General features: G+C 42.5%; 1 protein-coding gene across 1 annotated transcript in view; it reads right to left on the bottom strand.

Annotated features, from left to right (window-relative positions):
* Nucleotides 1-2837: 2837 nt before the first annotated feature.
* GRB2 (growth factor receptor bound protein 2) overlaps nucleotides 2838-18596 on the bottom strand; it is a 51186-nt gene continuing 35427 nt past the window's right edge. The window contains exons 3-6 of the mRNA XM_040081711.2: nucleotides 11600-11697; nucleotides 7073-7195; nucleotides 4609-4777; nucleotides 2838-3226 (exon numbers count right to left, since the gene is read on the bottom strand). Coding sequence (XP_039937645.1) covers nucleotides 3041-3226; nucleotides 4609-4777; nucleotides 7073-7195; nucleotides 11600-11697 — 576 coding nt within the window. The 3' untranslated portion in view covers nucleotides 2838-3040. The remainder of the gene's footprint in view (nucleotides 3227-4608; nucleotides 4778-7072; nucleotides 7196-11599; nucleotides 11698-18596) is intronic.

Raw genomic sequence — 18596 nt, 5'->3', positions numbered from 1 at the left:
AGAGCTCGACTCCCATCTGGCCGCACCCCCTTATCACGGAGTTGTAGAGAACAAAAAGGTCACCCTTGGACCTTCCCTTCTCCAGGTTAAACAACCCCAGCCACTCCTCGTCACGCCTGTGATCCAGCCTCTTCCCCAGCTCTGTTGCCCTCCTCGGGTCCCAGGAGCCAGGGCTGCGAGAGGGGAAGGTCAACACGCAGCGCACGCAGCCCTCAGCATGCTCCCACCGCCACCTCCACCTCATACAACCACAGACCAACAAGCCTTCTCTTGTCTTGATAAAGCACAAGGGAAGCAAGATCTTCTAAGCAACCCAAGGTACGGTAAAACATCATTTTGCGCAACATGTTCTGCTATAGCATTACAAAAAAAGCCAAGTGCTTCAAGCCACGCTGAATTTTCCATACTGACTTCTGGCACAAGAAAAGAAAAACAAAGAACTAATCGTAGGAATACCCAGGTATTTCCACCTTGACATAATCAGTATTTAAGCATAATAGTTAAGAGCAGCTGTTTAAAACCCACTCAAAATTGCAATGCAGGCCTTTTCCTATTGTACGTTAAAATCGACTACAACATTCACGCTCACAGGTACTTTCTGACCATTAGCAAAGGCTGGGGAGAAGCTGCAGAGAGCTGCCCCCACACCTTGTTAGCCCAACAGAGCCGTTCTTCTTTATGTAACAGAAGTGAAAACAACCTGCAGAGCCCTGATGGAGCAGAGCCCAAGCCACAAAGGCCTGAGCCTGGCTGCTGTGCTTACACCAGCCCAACATCCACCTCCCCCTTTTAGCAAAAAGCTCTAGAAGTGTCTGAACTACAAGCTCAGTCACAGCTTGGTCAATTAACTGAAATAACAGACAGATGCTCAAGTGAAGAATTCAATGTATATTTATTATTCACAGTTAATTACTATCTACCAAATGCTGCTGCAGAGTTAAAGGATTAAGTACATAGGCCTTTTTTTATTTAAACACGGAAAAAAAATTTAATATATATACACACACAAGACATATGTCTGCAAGGCTGCATGATATACACCAATTCCAAAATAAGGAAACAATCAAATGGTCCAGGTGTAGAATGCCATAGATTCCTTTTCCAATCACTTTACGAAGTGGGAAGAAAGTGAGTGACAGCTAGCAAGGAGAGGGGGAAAAGTAATACTCTACAGGGTAGCTCTCTCTTTCATTTGCTGGAAAATCAAAGTGTAAGGCAGAGTCCATCTCAGGATTAAAACTTTTGTAACACTTACTACAAAAAAAGGCACCCTCCAACAAAAGATTGCCCATGCTGAGGCAGGGCAGGAGGAGATCTCTGCTGCAGGTTGGGATGTGTTGGTGGGGTGAAGGGATCCAGCCAAACGGCCACCAAGGGAAAAACAACGCAACCGAAGATTGGCACAGAGAGCGCTGCGGGCTGATTGCTTTCCTTCTGTCCAATTTAATGTCACACTGCTCTGGTGAGGAGCAAAGGGCCACCAGAAACGCCCCGGGGGTGCAGGATGGGGAGAACAGTCACACACAGCCTGCTGTGAATGGGAGCGGGCGGGGAGCTACTTCAACAGGAACACTGACCTGAGGAGGGAGGAGAGACTGGAGAACAGGGATGCCAACTCCACTTCTCAAGAGCAACACGACTGCAAATACTGCCTATCCAGGCCGAGGAGACAGGCTGATCACATGCATCACGTAGAAACATTCACTAAGAGCATAAAGTTTTTTTTTCAAGCACTATTTCTTGAGGTTTCTCTGCATTATGAAGTTTTCCACCAAAGGAATGTACATTTTGTAGGACATCTCAGGGCTATAATTTCTCAAAATCCCCTCTTAACCCTCCCTCCCTGAAATATTCTTCCTCATTTTACCTCATCATAATTTTTTCCCCTTTCTCTTACTTCTTTTGAGGCTCCTGGTTGCAGCTCTCCACCTCTGAGCAGCCTAAGTTGCCACTTGAATGCCTTGATTTTATTTTCCTTGGAATAAGGGAAGTTGAACAGTAAGACAAATCTGAAGATTAAAGCTCCATCTCTGTTTGTAGATTTTTCTCAAGTGTCCATTGATAAAACCACCCTCCTTTGCCCCCTTTACCCAAAGTATTTATTTACACATAGGCAGAAAAAAAAAAAACCCTCTGAAAAGCTCTGGACTGTCCTTTTAACTTAAAAAATAATAAAAAAGAAAATAAGGGGAAGGCACTATGGAAAAAATTACAGAATGTGCTCAACCGTACACCTTTAAGAAAAAACAAAAAAGCTGTCAGCACAGCATTAATAGACTTCAATTGTACGTTGGAGTTTCTCAAAGCAGCTCTGTGACTCAAAAGTAAAAAATAAAACAAAAAGCCACACAACTCTTCTCCCTTCCTCTGTTTGGAAGCCGCTGAGCTTTCAGAAGAAAGTGCCAAAGGAGAAGAGACAATAAAAATCAGATTAACACCTCATTTTCCCAGGCAAGAAATGCTGAATGTTGAAGGCAAAAGCAGAAACTGATGATTTTTGTTTTTTTTTTAAAGGCAGGACTGTGGATTTGGTTCTTCTCTCATGTCCCTTCATGTCAAATGACGACCGTTTGCAGAGAGAAAATACCAGCAGAGTTTCTCCCTTTTCCTTTAACTGCATGGCTAGGACTTAATATGGCATTAAAACTTCATGCACTGATGGACAGAGGAGGGGGAAACAAGAAGAGTTGTGGTGGTCAGACTTTAAATGACCTTAAAACACTCATTCGCAACAAGAGTGAATAAAAGGGGATAACCCAGGAGCAGCTGAGGAAATTTGTTATTTTCTTTTTTTTTTTTCTCTCTCTCTCCTTTTTTTATTTTCATTTTTTTTTTTCCTTTAAGATAAGTTTTGGTGTGTAAGTTGAACTCTTCCCCCCGCCCCTGAAGTTCCATACTGAGGGAAGGAGGATCACCTCACGGTGAAAGGTGACTCCGGTTTTACCGCCGTGTGATTTTTAGGTCACTGGCTGCAGTTAGGCTCTGTATGTGTATTTACTGTTTCTCTGGTTTCCTTAAATAATCTCTAATATTTTAATCTCTAGATGTTCCGGTTCACTGGGGTCACGTAGTTGCGTGGGAACATGCCCGTCTGTCCGCGGCACGCTCCCTTCCACCAGTTGGGGTCAGAATTGTCAAGGACTTGGATAAAGTCTCCGCGATGGAAGCCCAGCTCTCCTTCCTCTTGGGGGTCAAAATCAAACAGGGCCTGAACGTATGTTGGTTGCTGAAAGGGGAATGAGAAACATACACACAGTGAGAATCACCCACGGCACTTCAGGCACCTGCTCCCGCGGGCAGGAGCTGTCTTACACAGCAGACTAACAATAAACGTTTGGGCTGTTCCCTTTCCCTTCAAGCCAGCTCCCAACAGCTGCAACAAGGCGCTAAAACAGCAAAGGACTAGCTATAGAACACCTCAGAAAAAGGTCAAGTTTCTGTGAAAGAGCTGAAATACAGCAGATGATTCTGATGTTTTTCTACTATTTTTTACTCTTTGTGGCCTATTGTAAATCTGTGTTCTACTGCAATACAAAAATATTGCTGTTTACTTGTCCTGTTTTCATAAATGACAGCACAAATACTGATCTACACAAAGTTCCCCCTAAAAACTGGATGTTGACATTTTACACATTTTCCTTAACCCTTCTGTCATAGAACATTTTGCCTGGTCAGCAAGTTTTCCTTTCTGATGCAAAAGCTATCAGTTCATTTAAAATACATTTGCAGTCTTAAAATCGTGAGGCCAGGAAGGTCCCTTCATGCTTGTCCTTTTCAGGCAGCTACCTTCTCATCCTCTGTTTATCCCTGACCTGGCAGTGCAGAGCCAAGTGCTAAGTTCAGACAAACTGTGACAGTTGCCTGTGGCACCTGGACAGCTGCACAAATTCCACACCCCTTGTCTTCAGGCTAGAACCAGAATGCTGTACAAGGAAGCAAAAGGATTTACCCAGAACTGACAAAACATGCAGTTACATGAAATAGAATACTCTGATTGACCTGGGAAATGGAACAAAATAAAGAGTTGGATATACACAAGTTCTCTGCTGGTAATTCACAAGAGTTTTTGGATTCTCTTCACAGTGGCTAGATCCAAACCAGAGACACTCCATATGCTGTAACCACCTCTTCAAGAAAGTCCAGTATCAAAGCCTCACTGAAAGCTGCACTTCTGGCTATGATCAGGTATAAATCAGAACAGAATCACAGAATTGTTTAGGCTGAAGAATACCTTCTAAGATCAAGTCCAACCATTAACCCAGCACTTCCCTATCCTTTCTTACTGTGCCCTGTAACAGGAGCAAATCCATTTTTAATTCACAGGAATCAGATGATCTTACTGCAACAGAATCCATAAACATTACAACAAGTCAAATGTTCAAGCAGCAACAATAATTTTGCCTCAACTCCAGGGAGACCAGGAGTACAGGTAGGCTTTGCACAGGAATGCAGCTTATTTACCAGTAAAATTTTGACTGCAGGATCTAAAGATACACTTCCACAGGTAAAAAAATCAGTAAGCTTCTTTCTTACTCTAAAATGCAATCCCACTTCAGACTGTGGTTGTAACAGCTTGACAAGGGCACTCTACAGGGACGCTTCTCTTACCTGTGGCACCTGCTCAATGTCCCGGAGAAATATTTGCTGGTTTCTGGAGACAGATGTGGATCTGTGATAATCTACCAGCTCGTTCAAAGAATTGAACTTCACCACCCAAAGGAAATACTTGCCGGCCCCATCTCTAAGCACCTTGAAGTGCTGCACATCATTTCCAAACCTGTGTGGAAAGAAGGAAGAACATAAGAGAGCACATTATTAGCCACAGAGAACTTCTTTTATGATCATCAGCACAGAGTTCGGGAAAAAAGGTCCTCCAGGGCACAGGGAAAACTGTCAATGACATTGATTACATAGATGCAATCCCATAGCTGGCATCACGTGTACTTAATGTATGTTACATATGCCGTCACCTGTGTTGTTGAAGGTGGTGCAGAATCCCAGGGACAAATGCCAGGGACTTTGCAAGGTCACAGTAGCACAGCTGCACCCTGGTGCTTTCCAATTCACATCCTCAAACACAGGATGGCCAGTCAAGCACAAGCACCACGGTTTAGCTTTTCATACCCAGCAGTTTCACAACTGACTTGAGCCACTCAGTCTGTGCTACTCCTGCCATGGTCCTCTGCTTCTCACAGTCCCAGTTCCTTCCTCCCACAGCGTCACTGGGTACGTGCAACAACGCAATGCATAAGCACCAGCCCCATTACAGGCAAATTCCAAGAAAAGTACTGCCACAGGGAGGATAGCATTGGCTCTTTTGGCAACCAGCATGGACTTGTGCAAAGGGCTCTCTTATGAAACAAAAGGACCACTCTGGCCTTTAAAGAAAAAGCCCAAAACAAAATGTAACAGAAAAAAAACCCTCAAACCCCAAAATGTTCAAAGATGATGCTGCACACATAAACCAGCCACTTCAATTCCGTGTTAACAATTTTTTCTGACAAATGATGTCATTCCGTTTAAGCTACATTTCCAATGGTTTTCCTCTGAATAAAGAGGAACTCTAGAGAGGTCCACTGGGATTTTCCAGATGAATGGCACATTGGTATTTTTACTTCAGCCTAAAACACTGAAAACAGAAGACAACTGTTCCCTCTTGGCATGCATGGCTCCTATACATCAGTGGGGAAAGCAGACACTGCCTTGAAACAACTCCTGGGTGCTGCCTCTGCTCTGCCTTCCTCAACCTGTGAGCTCACAATTTCAAATCCTACAGATCACTGTTTAGGAAAAGGACTTTCCTAAATTATACACACAGGAAAAACCACCCAACTGAGATATTACCACCAGATGGCAACACCAGGCTGAACAGGCAGGCCCAGCTATGCCACTGTAACTTTCTGTTTCTTAAAGGAATGCACTTCCTGCAATTGAAGCTTCCATTCATATCTAATATTCCAGCCCAGATGACTCTATCCAAGACAGAAATATAAACATCTCTAGAATCAGTGGCTTTAATCCAGTTTGCTGGCATGACTCAGTGCTGCTGTACAGAAGGACAAAAATTTGGTTACAGACCAAAGATGACAAGAAGAAAAGAAACAAATCTTGTTGATACAGATCACTGACAGCCACAGAAAACAGAGCCAGCTGGAATTGCACATGAATAATAAAAAATGTTGTAAGGATTCTAAAGAAAATCTTGTTTATTTATGGTAGAAAAGGGAAGATTATGGAAAATTATTAAAAAACCAAAAAAGTCAAAATCAACTGCTGAGGACAGATCCCCTCCCAACCCCATCCTACATTCAATTATTTTACATACCTTTTTAAGTTTCGAAAGCCTCCATTTGAGTGACTTCAGATCAGAGAATCACAGAATTGCTTGTGTTGAGAATCACCTAAGGATCACCTCATTTCAACCCTCCTCCCATAGGCAGGGACACCTTTCACTAGAGCAGGCTGCTCCAAGCCCTGTCCAACCTGGCATTTAACATTTCTGGGGATGGGGCAGGCACGGCTTCTTTGGGCAAGCTGTGCCATGGCCTCACCACCCTCACAGAGAATTTCTTCCTAAGCCATGTGGAATATACTTGTGAGAGCTCAAATGGACCTCTGCTTTCAGAGCTCCATGTCCCAGTGCTAGTCAATGATGTAATATGCATGTGCCAAGCAGAGAAAAACATACTTGCAAACATACTACACAGAGAGGAGATACAGTAATAGCTTGCACTGCACAGGAGGACTGAAGGAGGATGGGAGATTATCCACACTGGGTGCTTTGTGGCTGTAAGAGGGAGGAATGGGATCCACAAAGAAGCCACCAGACAGTGCCTGGGCCTGTGTGTGCCATGTGCCACTAGGTCAGTCCTGAGGACTCACTGCAAACCAGAGAAAAGATGTTTGTTCTATTAGAGAGGGAATAAATGTCGCTAGAGGAACAGGAATGCTATAGGGCATCTGTGAGTTTATTCCTGCTCCTCAGTGCTGACAATCACCTGCCCTTTACTCACCAGTCCAAAGGAGCAGCTCATGCCTGATTAGCACACAATTGCTCCTGGGCATGACTTACTTGACTGAGAGTGAGAAGTCCCCAGGAGCGCTCTCACTCTCCCTGATGAGGAAGGCACCATCGTGTCTCTGTTTGCCCAACATTTCTTCAGCCTTCGCTCGGGGAATCTTTCCAAAAAACCACCTGTGTGGGAAGGAAAAGAAAACAATAGGAAAAGCTAAGAATTTTAATCCATTAATGGAAGAGCCAGAAACACCACAGCTCTGAAAATAAGATCTTGTCTATGCACTGCCCCATCCTGCACACATGGAAAGTGCCCTTTGTATCTAAATCAATTTTTTGTCTCTTTCAGATCAGGTCGTCAGACACATCTCTTTCAGTAGAGAGAATCAATATCTTCATCCAGCAGCTGTTTGCTCCTGCAACCCAGTCCAGTCTCTGAGCCCTACCAGAGTCCTGTGGCTCAAGACAAGTACCATCTGTCAGAAAGCTGAGGCAGGTGCCAGGACTGCAGTTACACACAGACCAACTGAGAAAAGTTCCTTCAAGGTCTCTCTGCTCCATTGCAGAGGAGTGCTGAGCTAGGCATGGATTCCATGCCAGAAAAGATGCTGATGACACTTGTTTCAGGAGCCTCTTTTCTTCTTTTTCTCAGAGGCAGGACAATCCAGCAGCTTTCACAGGAGGAGTCACATGAAGTAGCTGCTTCATGCGAACATCCAAAATTCTCACCAGCCACAGACTGACCATGACACCAAGCTGAACCTACCTCAGAACACCAGATCGTCAGCACCGACCAACAGCCTGGTCACAGGATCCTTGCCCCCATTTACATTTGCCCTTCCAGACTAATCCAAGATTAAAGGCTAAGAAGGGATGAGTGGTAGGTCACATGGCATGAGAAAAGCAGAAGTATCTTCACAACTAAAAAGCAGAGCTTTCAGCTCTGAGGAACAGATCACACAGGACAGCAGCACTTATCACACCCACACCCACGCAGATGACTGACCTTAGAGGAGAGCATTTCATAACAAGAGCTCGACTCACTCAGCCCACTGTCTGCAGCGAAGGTTTTGCTGCAGCAACAAGGAAGGAGTTGCAGAATCCTTCCTGAAACAGTCATTCTTAAGAGAAGCTGGAGCTCTCGTGACCTCAGAAAGTCACCAGATCTTTCTCTCTAAGGGAAAACTACCACTAGAGCTGAAGAAGGACTGATTACTTGGCTACTGAACACTCTTTACCTGCTTGAAACTTTTGTCATGTACTTTTTATCCTCTGGAATGAAAAGGAAAAGCTTCCTCCCTCAGCCTTCCTACTTCCAGTGATCAAGAACTTCATGGCATTTTGTACATTCTGGGTGGCTTAGCACCTGTGCTGCTTCTTAGTACCTGAGGTGAGATGGTGGCAGACCACCATGGGAGACCCACCTGCCCCTCACTGCACTCTGCTGCCCACAAAAATCAACCATGAGAAACTATTAAGTGAAACTCCTTCAGAATTCAAAGGAAGTATTTATTTTCCTGGGCTTCTGGCACTACTGTCAGAAAGACAAGGAAGTCTTGAATCTTCTCTCTGTCAAATGCTGCTTGAAGCAAGCTTTATATTATGATTTTAGATATCTTGCCATATTTCTTGTTTACAAAGTGTCTTAATCCTGTTTAGTTCTCAAATAATTCTCAATTACTCATGTGACAAAGTCTCATCTTAAACACAAACAAAAAACAACTTCACCTCTCTCTGTAAAATAAGAAGGAAAGCCTGAGAGAGCTTAATAGAAGCTTCTGAGAGGCTTCCTGAAGCCTCAACAGATTACCTGTTTTCCCCCTAAATTTTACTGAATCACTACAAAGTAGAAGTGTACTATTCTTTTAAAAGAAATAACACTTCCAAAGCGACAGTGCCAAACTATGTAAGTTTTCTGCCAGCTGCTTTTAAGGCACTTCAAATAGAAAGACTAAAAACCTTTCACAATTCTTGAGCTTCCTTGCAGTTTTATACCTTTATTACCACGTTAGCCAGAGTAAAAGAATTGGAATTAAATGAGAAGGCCAGAGATGAAACAAAGTTATTTTGCAGATCTACTGTCTACTTAAGAACACAGTTGTAAAGCAGCAGAAGTGTTGCACACATATCTTTGCTACAGAATATCTGAAAAAATTAACAAACATCACAGCATGTCCAAAATCACTGGTGGAGAACTAGGCAAAGTGAGGACATTCCCACAACTTTTTTTCTGAAGGGCTAAGCCTGGTAAGGCTTGACTCCAACAAGCTCAGTAATGCAGGTAAAACTCATCCTGTCAGCACTGCAGAACCAAACACAGGCATTCCTGCTGATGCTGCACAGCCAGAGGGAGCTGCACTGATTGTACAGCACCGGTTCTCATCGCTTCCAGCCTCCCCTCAATCGGCACTTTGGCAATTTTTTCAGCTTCACTTCGCACAATCACTTCACTTGGCTGAGTTCCTCCACAGAAATTACAATACTGCTAAGTGAGATTTCAGCAATATCCCCAGGACAAGCTGATAACAAACACAAAGACCTGAGATAGCCTGGATCAGATCGACGGTGTGTTTCATAAACAGCAAAGTCTTCCCCTGCCCCCTTCAAGAGCAAGGTGTTGCTGTGCCTCCCTGCCCAGGGCTTCCTGTAGCTCTTCTCTGTCCTGCCTAGTTCTGCTCAGTCTTTGCTTTGTTAATTGAGGTGGCAATTCAGATTAACCCTTTAGGTTTACCCCCAGGTGAGTCTGGTCACCCAGAGGTGCCACATTTTCGTTGCAGCTTCATTTGCTGGTAGTTACAAAGTGATCTGTAAGATTTGCACAATACAAGGAGAAACACTGCACTTAATACCAGCTATGCAGTTGGAAGATTCAAGTCTTCGATACCAGGACAGGATTTAAAGCTATATTCAGTCGCTTTCTTCCCAAAATCTCTTGAAACAATTTGATGATAGTCTGAGTAAAGAACATTCTCTTTCTCACTGCTCAGCTGCCTGCAGTTTGCTTTTTGTATGACCTGTATGACTAGAGCTCTGCACCACAGCTAAGCCAACATTACGCTATAAAAACTTCTGCATAATTTCCCAGGGTTGTTAAAATGCAGTAGTTAAGACTCCCAGCATTGCTGACACATGGCACTGCCTCCATCCAGATGCCATCAGCAGTTTAAAACATCTTCAGATAAGATCAAATTAACTATGCTTAAAAACCACTACCAAATTCGCTCACTTGCAGGCTTAAATATTGTTCATTCCCTTTTGATATAAAAAAAGTGAAAAACTGACAGCTCTATTCCTTTAAAACAAAATACCATGGAGGATCATAGAATAAACTGTTCATCATAGGAGACATCACTGCAGAATAACTCAAATGCCTGAAAAACTGTCATGAGAAGGTACAAGCATCAAATCAATGTGAGAGAAATTGCAGGGTGGATTTGTGATCCCCAGTGGACTGGCACAATCAGGGTAAACCAAACATGTTACTACAGAAAAAACAAGCCTCTAAACAATTTCAGAATTTTCTTGCGTGTCCTTTCTTCACTTCCCACTTGGCTGCCCTAAAGTGTGACACCTCTTTTTCCTTCTTGGGGCTAGGCCCTCAGAAGATTCCTTCTGCTATTTCAAATGGGCCCTTAGAAAAATAATTCTTGATTGCATTTAATTGCAATATCTTCATTATATAATGACAGTGAACACTTACACAAATCATCAGTTTTTAGTGAGCAAATGAAACGTTACAGCTCCTTGTAAAACCCCTGATTACAGGTTGTGCTTCTCACTCCTAAACCTTTCTTTGAATCTGTAACCCAGAGCCTGCTGTTCTCGTTCAGGTGTTGCAGGATCTCAAACGCTGGCAGAACTGAAGTTTAGCAGAAGACAGCAGAAACCCATGAACTGACACAAAGAAAATACCCAGTCATGAAATGCTACAGTTTTCATGTGCTGGGTTCATTACACCTAGGGGGAAAGGTTCAAAGCAGGTACTCAAACACAGCTCTCTGGAGCAGCAGCTCAAGGCAGCAATACTTGTGTAAGAGCACTTTGAGGTCAGCCTGTTTTCTGAGGAAGGTGTTGGACCAGATGACTGTTACAGGTCCTGTCCAGCCTTAACAATTCTGTGATTCTATACTCAGGATGTGACAGACATACTACAAATTCAGCTCCAAATACCCTCCAACTTTTGCAGAGCTGCGAATGCCCTGATTTTTACTCTTAGCTGCTCAGTAAGTAAAACTGAGAATCATCACAAGAAGACAGACACTTTTCCTGGGGTAGTGGTAGTTACAACTCTCTTTTAAAGGGTTTTCTGCTGGTTTATGGCTGCTAACCCCACGGCTGCTCTGTCTGACCCTAAAATACACCAGAGCAAGCACCAGAAAAGCCTCCCGAAACACCCTGCTATGCAACTACTGTGAAAGGAGTTAAAGCAAACACTACACCCAGAGACACATAACTCACCAGCCATCCTTTATCTGCCCATACATTTGGATAGATCTGGTAAAAATTTTAGTAGAAAACCATCCTTCTCTTTGTGAGGATGCCCAGAGCAAGACCAAGGGAGCCTATCCCAAAAGCTCTACTTACGGATGGGGTTTCATTTCTATGTAGTTCTTGGGAATGAAGCCGTCTTTTCCATTGAGTTCTGCCTTGTACCAATTCTGATCGCATTCTTCATTCAAAACCTGAAGGAAGGAAGCAAACAAAAATTAGGCTTGAGATACATTCAAAATACAAGCAAGACTGATGAAGGTACCAGGGAATTATTTCCATTTGTGTTGAGCAGTTTTTATATTAATAAAGTTAAACACATTCAAACAGCAAATGCTGAAGAACAAAATTCTTTCTTTTTATTTTTTAAGGGGATACTTTTCTTGTAATTTTAAACATGAATGAAAGATCAGGAGTCACATGAGAGAAGCCACATGAAAAGGTAGTTTTAAAAAGCACAAATTGATATTTCAAAGCATACTTGCTTTAAAATCTTTGATGCTTCATTTTTCATTGAATTTCTGTCAACTTGTACGGTGCGATATGCAAGCCTGTTGCATTGACTGAAAGTGGTCCCCCCAATATTGTATTATGTTCTGTAAGTAAAACCATGCTATTGTTTGAAACTACCACTCCTCAAGATGATTTTGTGTTGGAAGTAAACACCTCAGAGAACCTGCCCCCTTTCCCCTCAAGATTAAACACCACAACACTACTTTTCCTCGAGCACTTTCATTTTTCTCAGCTTTCTCAGGAGGATCCCACAAAAAGCTAGATCTGAGTTAAAAAAATAAAAAAGCCTCAAGTCACAAAAGTATCACATGATTAGCAATTGCCTGAGTGCAAGATGAGGAAATACAAAAAGAAGGAAACATGAACACAGATCCAGAGATCACATACTACACACATGCAGCTCTGGTGAAGATGTCCACCAAACCCACAAATGAACTCTTTTGCTTTGTCATTATGGTTCTTGATTTCAAGGGTGGTGAGAGGAAATTAAAGAGAGAAAGTAAAAGCAGACAAGAGTTTGCAGAGCACGTCTTATTCTTACAGTTGACAGGAAGCTTCAGAAAAATTAAACTCTAAAGATCAGTCCTTGCTGCCTTTCAAAAATGTGACACACCAACACCCTAGATCTGCTTCACTGCCGACTGCTATGTATGACAGAGAAAAACCTCAAAACCTACTGAAATGAAATGTGGCAAAGGAAAGAGAGCAAAATGTGAACCTCCTCAGCGAATTACAGTGGGTAATAGTTACCTGTATGTTCCTTAACTCCCAAGGGAAGAAGCTGGTGAGATGTACATTCCCTGGGGGCCAGCACTTCCACTGGGGAACTAGCACAGCACCAGGGCCAAATCTACAGAACTTAGGTGAGCAAAGACATCCATCTTTACAGCCCATTTCAGGATATTTTCAGCTGAAGAGACTCTAACACTTAAAAGATCCCAAGTACTTACATGTGGATGAAACTTTCAAGCTGCCTTTTGTGCAGCTACTACTTTGGGCTTCCATGCATTTATTTACAAGCACTGTTCCAGCATACACAGCAGAGGTCAGTCATCTAGCTGGGATAATCTGAGCACAGGTGACGAGCAGCTCAAGCATGGCTCTGTTACAGGCTCTGAGGTAAGAGCTCATACATGGGAACCTGCTCTGGATCACCTGATGTCTGCTGGACTGCCTTGGAGCTGCAGGACAGTGACCTGGGCAGTGACTGACTCCTCCTCAACATAAAATACACAGAGAGACACCAGCAGCAGTTCTGGGATACTGAACAAGGACTACAGAGACCAAAAACATGTGTGTCAAAAAAGTGAACTGCGCAGAGACCAGGGAGGGCACGAGCTGAAGCCTAGATCTGTAACTCAGTCAAGTAAAGATTTCAGCACACAGCTTCCAAGAATCAGTAATTCGGGGCTGTTCTGTAACTCAAGCTACCTTCACTAGAGTCCTGCACAATAGAACACAACACATTTTAGTATGATTTCTAATAAACCAAATCTTACCCAACGGTGTGCATTCCTTTATCAGAGATATCCCCCCAATAAGCTCACGTGTTACAAACTCATTTCATCACCATCAAAGAGCAGTTAAGGGATCTGGCAGTCTGTTCTTTTTCCAGAAAGAATGGGTAAATTTTAGTTTCACCTGAAGGACACTGCCACAGTTTTGGGAGTTCGGCAGTACGTCCTAAAATATTATCAGAAATTCTAATGCCCAAATGTAAATTATTTTAATGAGTTTTATCTTGCTCTGAAGATATGCTAATAGATTTGAAGGAGCCAAATCGCATCGGGGTTGGGTACTCATTAATGCCTGGCCTGAAGCCAAATGCCAGCAAGGGAGCAGTGCTGAGGAATACATTAAAGCTTTGTGACCAGAGTGAAAAATAGCTGATTAAAGGCAGGGTAAGGTAACTGCCAACATATCTGCATGTCCAACCTGTTCAGGGGACTTCTGCAGTGATGAGCCCTCCACAGCTCCCCCTCAGCGGCTTTGTTTGCTCCCAAGATCTTTTCCTGCCTCACACCCAGGCTGACATTATCTTCGCAGCCCGCTGTCCTTTCCAGGATCATTTTAACGAGCTGTCACAGCTCCATTCACAGCCTGGCAGGCAGCCAAGGATCCATGCCCTGTGTTATGGACCAGAGAGCTCACACACACACACCCCCTGTACACACCCCTGGGTTCCCCCTTTCTGGCTCTTCCAGAGAGAACAGAACACACTGTTTTCTTTCCAAAGCTCCATGTTCCTGTATCATTTCAGCAGGAGTCATCTCTACAACACAGACCTACAAAACCATTTCTTCTGACAGTGCCAGACACCCCTGGACCTGCTCCCAAGGCTCACCCAAGCAAAACTGACTTGTACTGTGGTGCCTTAAATTCAGGACAACTTTGCAGTCACATGCACAAGGCTGGAGTTCTGGTAGTTCCTATGAAGTTATGGAGTTATTATAATGAAAGCTGCAGAACAGTCCTTTAAAATTTCAGCTTTCCAAAAAAAAAAAAAAAAAAAATTATGTCACTAACATCCTTTAGTGAAATGTAACTAAAAAGTAAGTCAGGAACACACATAGGAATCTTGTACGTTGATGTATCTGCCTTTGCTGTTTACATCTGATACTGCTCTCTCATTTTAAATCATAAATCCACTGAAATGAAATAACTGATTTTAAGTAATTAAACCATTTTACTGCAAAACATTTTATGAAAAGCACACAGTAAATCCATATATTCCATACTTGCAAGTGATTTCCAGATAATAAATCATATTAAAATTTATCATCTGGATATTAAAACACAGTACTATGCCTTTAAGAAAAATAATGATACCTAACTGAATTACAATAAGATTTCCCTGGACTTACCAAAGCTACAAAATTTAATCTAACTACCACATGCATCGTTGGATTTTACTTTGAATAATTCACCAAGTACAAAACTAAAACACAGATAAATTAAGTAACAAAATGAAACTTTAAAGATTCACTGCTCCAAACTGGACAGCCTTCAAGGTCTGCAAAAAATCTGAGACACTTTTGTCCCAGGATGGAATGGCCCTTGGGAGTAGGGTACTCACCCTCAGAGAGGGTGTTAAAGCAGAGGTGCTTTAACACAGCTTTTCATTTCAGAGAAAAACGGATTGTTTTCTGCTCTGAGAGTTACAAACTAGATATAAACCAGCAAATAAAAACTGCTTCAAGGGAAACTGTCTGGATTCAACAAAGCAAGTTCACCATAGCCCAATATAAAACATTTTTGTTCTCTGCACATTTATTGTAAATGGCACCACAGGATATTCAAATTCATCTGCAGGGTTTTGTAAAGACAACCCAAGACATGGCCTGGTCTCCTGCAGCTCCTGTCTCATCCTCGTGTTGAACAAATGAATCCTCCTGCCTCTGGTTGTGTGTCACCAAGGTGACTGTCAGGCAGGAATGGAATCTGAAGGAAACCCGGAAAAATCTGCCCAGCAAAATGATACTGTGACTCAGACCTGGCCAAATCAGTTTTTCTTTTCTTGATTTACTCATCACACACAGTGATTTAATTTTAACTGCCAACTTTCAATACAAAAAGATGTATTGGCCAATTAGGGTGACTCAAGAACATGTAACTGCTGAAATATTTTAGGCTTTTCCTTAAATTCAATTTATCATGATAACACATAGGAAATGCCAAATATCCACGTTTTTCAGAACAAAGTCTACAGTACCACGTTTGGACATCCTTTAAGACTGTGCATACTTGTTCTCCAGGTAGATATAAAAAGCCGTGGAAATGCTTAACAACCACTGAGCAAATATTACCAAAAACAGTCAGAGAAAGAGTATTCTTAAATTGCACCCAACTACCAAGTATTATATTACCTAAATAATGGATGTAGATTGCACTATAATGCAGTAATGCGTTATGGATACAGGTTTTCATTCCCACTCTCTCCAATTCCCATTATCACTATAGAAACGCTTCTTCCACCCACAGCTTTTTCAAGGCACAAGAAGAGCACAAAACACAGACTCAAAAGAAAGTAACTCAGAAAGTCTCCCCACCACAACCAAGTCCAGGGGATTTTCTTCCCCACAGCTCAGTGGTGCTTTTGTCAGAATCCTTATCTGAAGTGATGCTGCTGCGTCAACGCACACGGACTTGGCACATGCACACCCCCAGCCTCCTACCACAACAGCCAAGCAGCTGGAAACAGGAGACCGGAACAGGAAGCTTTGAAGCTTTTCGAAGCAGAAGGCTGGTGTCTGGGTTACCAACTGCTGTCTTTAGTTTCTTTGAGAAGAAATAATGTCTAAGTTATTTCCATTCATCTTGAAGGAACCTGGAAACTCCTTCAAAGTAAAATACATGACAAAGTCGGGACAACAAACCAAAAATAAAATCACAGGACAAGGCCACTCTAGGATTTAAGCTTCTCTTTCCAAATCCTAAATAATATTGCCCTCCATATCTGCTGCACAAAACTACTCACCACTGGAGGTAGAATTTTCCTCCAAATTCCCTCCAACTACTACCACCTGTATAAAGGCTAAGCTGTAGATACCATAAATAGCCTATTTTCAAAAAGGTTGATGGAAAATCTCCCCAACAGAAACATGGCAGCCTGAAGCAAAAAATCAGTATTAGTGATTTTACAGCTCAAATAAAATAGCTTTACAGAGCTTGAAGTAGCTGCAGCTCACATTCTAATTAGGCTTTCCACATCTCAAAGACCCCCAAGTGTTTCCAAAACAGCAGGGACTCTCAGAAGTGAGATTCATTTTATGTTCAGAAACTTTTATGGTACTTAAGTGAACACTAATTCTGACAAACCTCATAATGTAAGGACTACTTCAACATTTGATGCTGCAAGGAACGCACGGTCTCATTCCAGTGTCTGATCAAAACGGAGTGCAAACCAGTAAAAAGCTTGTCAGCACAGCCTGAGCTCCACAGCTTGGCCTGAATATGTGGAGAGCAGAAAGCTCAGGGATTCACAAGAGCAGTTTCTTAAAAAGAGGAAGGGGAGCGTTGTTTTTCCCCAACAGACCATGGGTTAGCTTACAATGACTAAAGACCAGGACCAGCAGCCTTTTATTACCAGCTGCAGCGCTCAGGATGTTATCACGGAAGCAGAAGACAAAACATCCTTCCTTAATCTCAAACCCAATCCAGACCAAATTTGGAAGCCCTGAAGAATACAGCATTTGGTCATTTTTCTGTAGTGCAGTGCGGATTTATTCACTCAGGTACTACTAGGGATGGGCATTTGCTTGTGAACGAGCTATTCACTGAAGTTTTATTTAGCACTGCTTAATTTAGAATTAAACAGGGTCCCAGCAAAACCACCATTGCTGAAGCACAGACTGAAGAACAGGTAATGTGTTGAAGCCTAGATAGAGAGCTCTACGCCATCCTCCCTCTTTTTTCCTGAGGAAAGAAAACAGCCTTGTATTCTGAGTACAAACCTGCTCTATCTGGGAAAGGTTCAAAATCCAAAACCAGACCCCAAAACAACCCAAGTGCATATGCACATGTCTACATAAAGAGCAGAGCACATACTGCCTTAAGCTCGTAAATAAACCCTCAATTCTGAGAAGAAAAAGTTTGAAAGAAGTCTTTTTATGTACTGGTCAGAGTAAGGTCTCCTGGTTTCCATTCCTGTATCTGCTGCTAACACCAGTGCTATAAATTCCAGGCCATCTTATAAGGGCTGTTTCAAGCTGCAACTTCAAGTTTAGCAACATGGACACCAAGCATAAAACACATCTGTTATCAAGTGCTCTAGACTATTTGTCCAAGTACAACCAACTACAACCCTTCAGTCCTTTAATAAAATTGTGAGGCTTTTTTAAGAGCTCTTGGCATAAGCTCTGAGGTTGAAAGTCACTAGCAGAAAATAATAAAAAAGAGCTAACAAACATTCCAATGACAGTATTTCAGAATTGTTTTCGAGCTTAACAGAGAAACAGCAGAAATATCAGCAGTGGGTTTGTGGCAGTTTGCAAAGAATATCGAAATTACACATTTCTCACTTTCTGCACTTCTCTCATTGTACTGGCTCTGTTGTAACCCAGGAGTTGACAGTGTGTCTCAAACAAAAACTGAAAAATGTAATGAAGAACAAGCCATCATAGCATGTGCTTGTCCTTTTAGAGCTTTACAATACACATGAAGCTGGTCACTACAAGTAAAACTGAAAATACCATGGGGAAATACACAAGCCTGACAGGCCACAGGTTAGACATTCACAGCTTGCAGAATACATTCACCTGCTTTCCGTAACAATTTTACATGAATACCCAGCAGCTCCTACTTCTATTTGCATGCGTCCTACTTTTTCCTGCTATCTCCTACTAAAATGCACAGCTGGAGAATGTATTTCTCACCATTTCAGGAGGAAGCAGATACACCTGTCCCAGAGACAGGGTCAATACCTCTGATTATACATCAGAGGCAGGACCAAAAGGCAGAGATCCTGCTGGCTGTCTCACATGTTGCTTTGAACCCATCACAGCAAGGACCAAAACATTCACTAAAGGAAAAGGGAAGGTTTGCATGAAGTACAGGACACAGCACCACTAACTACCAGCCC

The sequence above is a fragment of the Hirundo rustica genome, chromosome 18 (genome assembly GCF_015227805.2).
Source record: "Hirundo rustica isolate bHirRus1 chromosome 18, bHirRus1.pri.v3, whole genome shotgun sequence".
Classification (NCBI taxonomy): domain Eukaryota; kingdom Metazoa; phylum Chordata; class Aves; order Passeriformes; family Hirundinidae; genus Hirundo; species Hirundo rustica.
Note: the sequence above shows the minus strand (reverse complement) of the source record. Positions and strands in the feature narration are given on the sequence as shown.